A 6419-nucleotide genomic window follows, 5' to 3' on the forward strand; every position below is an offset into this window, starting at 1 on the left:
GGGGAATAAAGGACAAGCCAAGAAGAATCCAGACTCTTCCTAGAACATTCTGTGCGCCCAGCATCACGCGGCCAGGTACCCTGTCCTTACCGGTGGGTTTGACGAGCACTGCCAAGAAGTCCGTGGTGAGGGAGCTGACGTAGAGGAGAATGCAGGGCGCCTTGGTGGTGCTGAAGCTGAATCGGATCTCCTCGTGGGTCAGGTCCGGCGGGGAGCCCTGCGGGTCAGGCGAGCCCTCCGATCTACTGCCCGATTCCTTGCTGCCGACCCCGGGCGCCTGGAAATTATACCGTAGCCACATCCCCTCTTCAAAAAATGCACCAACATCTGTTGAAAAGAAAGAAAAAGAGAGAAAACTGAATAATGAGAAGTCTGATGCTGATACGACCCACGATTTGAATGTGGGCTGACTGCTAGTTTTGGAGTGGCCTCCGAGGCAGTTCACAGGGGGCAGACTGACCCCAGGGAGGGGGTTGGCCCAGGTCAGCGTCTCTGTGGATGGATGTTATTTCATCAACACGAATACACTATCAAAAAAAAAAAAAAAAGAAAAAAAAAGTAGGTAACGATATGGCAGTCCATAAACTTAAAATGTGATGGTAAAATTGAGAAATGTAAATCATGCCAGAAAAAAACCTCATGGACTAATTTCGGTGGAAGAGACGTGCGGAGGTAAAGGCAGTGTTTCGAGGAGCCCTCCCCGAGATGCTGCTGCCTGGGACATTCACACCTGAAAGCCCTCGACAGAGCTCTAAGTCCCGGGAGGTCTGTGTACAATGTTCAAAGTCATAAGACGTGAAATTAGAATTGTGTCCAGATGTGGCACTGCCATCAATTAGTCATGTGGCCCGAAGCTGCTTAACCAGCTTCACAGGCCTCACTTAGCATTCATCTGAGAAAGCAAGGTAATAGTGAACATTGTAGAATATAATTTAAAGTAATTAGCCCATAATAAATAGTACCTATTATTATTATTACTGTGAAATTAGAAGAAAGGTCACTAACCTTTCACCAGTCTTTTCCTGTAGCCTAATCAGTGAAAATTGGTTTCTAATCATTTCCAGGCAGACAAGCTCCTGCTGTAGTTTTTCCCACCGTTTGTTCCCGAAAGTTCTTCAAATCACCTCCTTTCTCACTACGAAAGCCTGAGGCCCCCTTTCAAGATGTGTTTGGTCTTTACCGCTACTGTTCCATAGCGCTCTGCCCGGGCCCATCTGAAAGCATGTCTCAAACTTCTTTGCCCTTGGAATCCACTATTCTCATCCTGCTAAAGGAACACTACACAGAATGTATTCTGTGACACACTGCTTTACATTGTGATCAATGGGGGGGGGGGCGGAATTTACAATGATTCTTTCATCTGGGAAATTTGAAGTTCAATTTTAAAGAGCTCTAGCTTGGACTCGGCACAGTGCAGTGATCGAGGGTCTGGGGTCAGACTCCTGCAGTGACTCTCGGCCTTGACACTTACCAAGTGTGTTAACTTGGTCAATGGCTTGAAATTTTCTAAGCCTGTTTCCTTCTCTGAAAAATGGGCCTCACAGGTTGCTGTGAGGATTAAATAACCCACGTATAACACTTAGCCTAGTGCCTGGGGTGTATGATAAGCACTCAATAAAGGTTAGTTAGTTATGTGACAAAGACAGGTTACCACGTTCTATTCAGGGCCACGGATGCCACCCTCACGCCCCACCAGATGCCACCACGCATGCAGTACTCCAGTAAGTCACCCCGGCACTGCTACGGTCCACCGCGTTCTGCCTCTCGCGAGTTCTGGTGAAGAGTTCAGCTAACTACAGGCTCTCAGGCACGGGCAGCTGTCTTCCTCCCAACCCTCTCACCCCGAGGACTTTACAAGTGTGCGCATGTGTGCGTACGTGTGAATGGGAGGGCGCTGTCCAAATGCTGGGAGCGGTACTGATGCATTCAGCGGGCGGGGGGAGGATTGCTGAGTGTCCTGCAGTGTGTGAGTGAAACTGTCTTATATAATTACGAACTGTCCTGCTCACGAATGCCACAGTGTCCTTGTTGGGAAACAGGATTAGAGAAACACTTAGCCCCGCTCGTCGCTCCATAGTTACTGGAATGTCAAGGTGCACCGAATGCATCAGGCCCTCGAGGAGCTTTCTGCCCAGCAGTGGCCGTGGGAGGAGACACACACACACACCTGGACACGTGGCGAGCATGTCTGTCGCTCCACAGTTACTGGAACGTCAAGGTGCACCGAATGCATCAGGCCCTCGAGGGGCTTTCTGCCCAGCAGTGGCCGTGGGAGGACACACACACACACACACACCTGGACACGTGGCGAGCATGTCATGAGTGTATGGTGTGTGTCATGTGGTTTGCTCAGCAGGCCGCATGTTGAGAACCCCACCACGCCGCCTGGAAGGTTCTCCATGCCCAGTGAGCACCTGCTGAGTGCCGGCTACGTGCCAGGCACCTTATTGGGCACCGAGGTCATAATCCTCACTCTCAAGGAGCACCTGTTCTCGAGAAGGATTTAGACTAGCAGACAAGGGCAGAAGGCAGCGTGGTGAGCACAGGATCGGTGTATACAGGCGGGAACCTGCCCTGTCTCCAGGGCCCCGGAAGATGCTGGGGCCAGGACCCAAAGAGCCGGCGGCACGTTGCCGCGTGAAAGTGGAGGGCAGCTTTCTGGCTGAGGGAGCCGTTTGCCAAACCCCTCAGCAGGTGTAACGGGCTCCCCAGGTGCTGCTTACACGCACGGGTCTGGGACCCTGGGAGGCGAAGCCGAGGCAGGACCGCGCCCCTGGAGGAGCAGGCGGCTGAGGGGCCTGCCTGGTGGAGACGTTACGCATCGCTCAGCTAAACTGGCGACAGTCAAGGCAGAATATCTCCATGAAGGGACATTCAGAAAGCTAAGGATTTTAGATAAACAAATGGAGAACATGCCACAGAGAATACTTTTGATGTATTTTAGAATCACCATTAACGAGCTTTAATGATTCGTGAGGAGGAAGGGTTATACTATGCTTAAAGGTATTATCTGAAGCCATGTCACAAACCGACTGTTATACCAGGGCCTGGGAGTGCTGCGAACCACTTAAGGTTCGAAGCGGCAGATTTAAAGCTGTCATTTCTTTGTTTCAGATTGTTTTCGGGAAACGCCAAGTCACGGTCCTATAGTAACACTCAGGGAAGTAACACTCCCATCCCTTCGGAGTGAATAACTGAAATAACACTAATTTAACAAGCCCCAAATGACATCTTTTCCCTCATTACGTGGTCAAAAAGCACTGATTTAGCATGCTTGATTTAAGGTTTTTATATTAATATGAGATAGCTTAAGTCTTATGATATTCGTTTTTTGGATAGAAAATGATAAATTTTGGGTCTACTTATTCTAAGATGTATTATGATTACATTCCAAGATGTTTATGAAAGAGATTTGCTGAATTATATCATGTTTCTCAAAATTTTGGAAAACATTACGCCATCTGTAGACTTAGACTCGTGAAGGGGACAGGAACCTAGAAGCAGATAAGGAATCTTATCTTAACATTTCTTGGTCCTCAAAATGTATCCTGTGTAAACTATCTGAGTAGGGAAAATAAATTTGAGAATGTTCAAAATAAAATCCACAAACCATACATCCCAGAATAATAAAGATATTTTCTTCATCTACCTAAATCCCTGACGCTTACAGTGGAGAAACAAACACACAGCTGGAGCTCACCCCCAGGATTAAATTGCTCCTCATCTGTTTCTCCTTCAAGTTCAATAATTCTACTCCTTTTGCCTTTTCACTTCGGATATCTTTTGCAACCTATATTTTTAAAATTGACACCATTCTTTTTGTTCTCTAATGTTCCCCATGAGGACCCAGCATTGAAAGTCCCCAACTCACAAATGGGCTCTTGGATAAAAATTTATTTTAAAGTCAGTAACTTGTAATTTGGAAACATTTACCCATAGAAACAATGCTTTAAATGTTGGCTAGCTTGCCAGAAGAGTCTACAAATGCTGAATCACTCTGGATGGGTAATAAAAGATAATTGAAGAGTGCCATTGTGTATTAGTAATTAAAACAGAAACAGCAGCAACAACGAAAAAATGTTAAGGTTTAGTTTGAATGTGAGAACTCCAGGGTACTGTGTTCCCACAAGGATTTCATCTTGCTCATCCAGTGGTATGCTGGTAAATGTTAAACAGCTGGCTCCCCAGTGGGTAGAAACCCTGATCTTTAGCGTTTGCCTATTCCCATGGTGTAAACACTCCTGACTTGACTAATTTCAAGCTGCCAACATGACATCACTAAATATGGAGTTGAGAAGAGATGTTCACAACTGGACTCGCAGTCTGTGTGCACTGCCTCCAGCACGTGATCTTCCTCTACTCCCTGAGCCATGACCCAGACATTCAAGCAAATGCGTTTACCGAGCCCCCACTGTGCAGAATGTCATAGTCAGTATAATAAAGCACCATAACTGGGTGGCTTAAACAACAGAAACGCATTTCTCACAATTTTGCTGACTGTAAGTCAAAGATCAAGGAGGCAGCTGATTTTTGTTCCCAGTGAAGGTTCTCTTCCTGGCTTTCAGACAGCTGTGTTCTTGTGTGCTCACGTGGCAGAGAGACAGGAGACAGAGAGACAGAGAGACAGAGAGACAGAGACGACGGAGAGAGAGACAGAGGAGAGACAGAGAGACAGAGAGACAGAGAGACAGAGAGAGCGAGCGAGAGAGAGACAGAGAGACAGAGAGAGGGCGAGAGCGAGAGACAGAGAGACACAGAGAGCGAGCGAGAGCGACACAGAGAGACAGAGAGAGCTAGCGAGAGAGAGACAGAGAGACAGAGAGACAGAGAGACAGAGAGAGCGAGAGAGAGTTTGCGCACGCTCTCCGGTCTCATCTCATCAGGGCACCAGTCCCATCACGAGGGCTTCACCCTCATGACTTCCTCTAAACCTGATCACCTTCAATGCCTCATCTCTAAATACCATTGCGTGGGGGGTTAGGGCTTCAACATGTGAATTCTGGGGACGACACAAACATTCAGTCCATAACCACAGGCTTCCCTCTTTTTACCTTCTGCTGCAGACCAACACTTTAATATTTGCTTACATTTTCCTGCCTTCCAAAGCTCCCTTCTACTCTGGACCCTGAAAGCACCACATGGCTGCTACAAAATCTAGGAGGAACCGCTGGGGAACAGACACCTTTGCGGAGCAAGCACTGGCCTGAGCCCCAGCCTCGGGCCATTAAACACTTTCATGGCCGAATCCCATTGCCCAAGATAATCACTCTCATTAACTGCTTTTTAATTTGTCGTCTAGTAAAACAGTTAAGTGAACTTTATGGAGCTCTGCTCTTAGTGACCTTGGACATCAGCCCTCTGCGTGCAGCCCGATTCTGCATCGACATGCTCCTTCCAGGGCCATCTGCAAGGCCCAGCTCTGTTTACACCTATTTCCTTTGTACCCCCACGGCCCCTATCCTGAAAGACAGTGTTTCTCTCCTTGCCTTACTTTGGCAAAATCTGCTTTTTCTCCCCAAGTACACCACTCTAAATTTCCCTGCTGAATTTTTTATTCTGTTTGTTTGATGTTTTCTTCAATTTACTATAATCGTTTTGGAACAACAACATTGGACCCGGGATGGGTAAATGTTCGCCTCGACTTGTTCTGGTTCCCCAGGTGAATACATATCTATAGTAACCACTTTCCCACCAGTCCCTCTAAAGGCCAGGTTACTTCCAGGTCAGTTTCTATGTAATAAGCTTCAAGTGTCTGAATTTGCACAAAGGAGAAAAAATACTGAAGAAAAATCTTTTAAGTTTAGCCTGAATGGCATGTGCCACCCATGAGACACAAATATAGCGTGTATTACTTAAAACACGTCAATAAGCTGCATGGTTTATGAGTTGACTATGTAGGAGCCAGGAGCCTTTCTCTCTTGGAGACTAAGAGTCAACAGCACTGAACAAGTTTACTCAAAAATTAAGCAGGAAGACAGTTTGCATGCAGAATTCCAGGGTCATGCTCCTGAAACTGGGTTAATAAGTGTCCCCAGCAAACATGGCAGTCAGCAGGTTATCATGCTTTAGGGACAGCAAGTGAGATGAGGACTCGACTGTAGCAAACTTCACCTGAGACTTATAGCAAGGGCAGGAATCCAAAGATGTGGGTTTTAGTCCTGGCTTTGCCACCAAATAGCTGTATGATGCTGGTCAAGAAAGTCATTCAATTGCTGTGGGCTTTAATTCATTCTCATCTCAAAGAAACCCTCCCTTGAACTTACATCTTCCTCTGGCTAGCAGCTTGTCTTCTCATACCTTCTTCGCAGTCCTCAAGTGCCTTCTATAATAAGCCATGAAGCTATTAGAGATTTACTAGAGAGTAAGCGATATTTAAGTAATCACTGAAGGAGAATGAGATTTAACTGGGATTGGAGGTA

General features: G+C 46.8%; 1 protein-coding gene across 1 annotated transcript in view; it reads right to left on the minus strand.

Annotated features, from left to right (window-relative positions):
• Window positions 1–6419, minus strand: part of CNTNAP2 (contactin associated protein like 2) — a 1631342-nt gene that overhangs the window by 123053 nt on the left and 1501870 nt on the right. The window contains exon 19 of the mRNA XM_025039033.1: window positions 91–327. Within this exon, the coding sequence (XP_024894801.1) occupies window positions 91–327 (237 nt within the window). The remainder of the gene's footprint in view (window positions 1–90; window positions 328–6419) is intronic.

This window comes from Pteropus alecto, unplaced genomic scaffold (genome assembly GCF_000325575.1).
Source record: "Pteropus alecto unplaced genomic scaffold, ASM32557v1 scaffold48, whole genome shotgun sequence".
Taxonomy (NCBI): domain Eukaryota; kingdom Metazoa; phylum Chordata; class Mammalia; order Chiroptera; family Pteropodidae; genus Pteropus; species Pteropus alecto.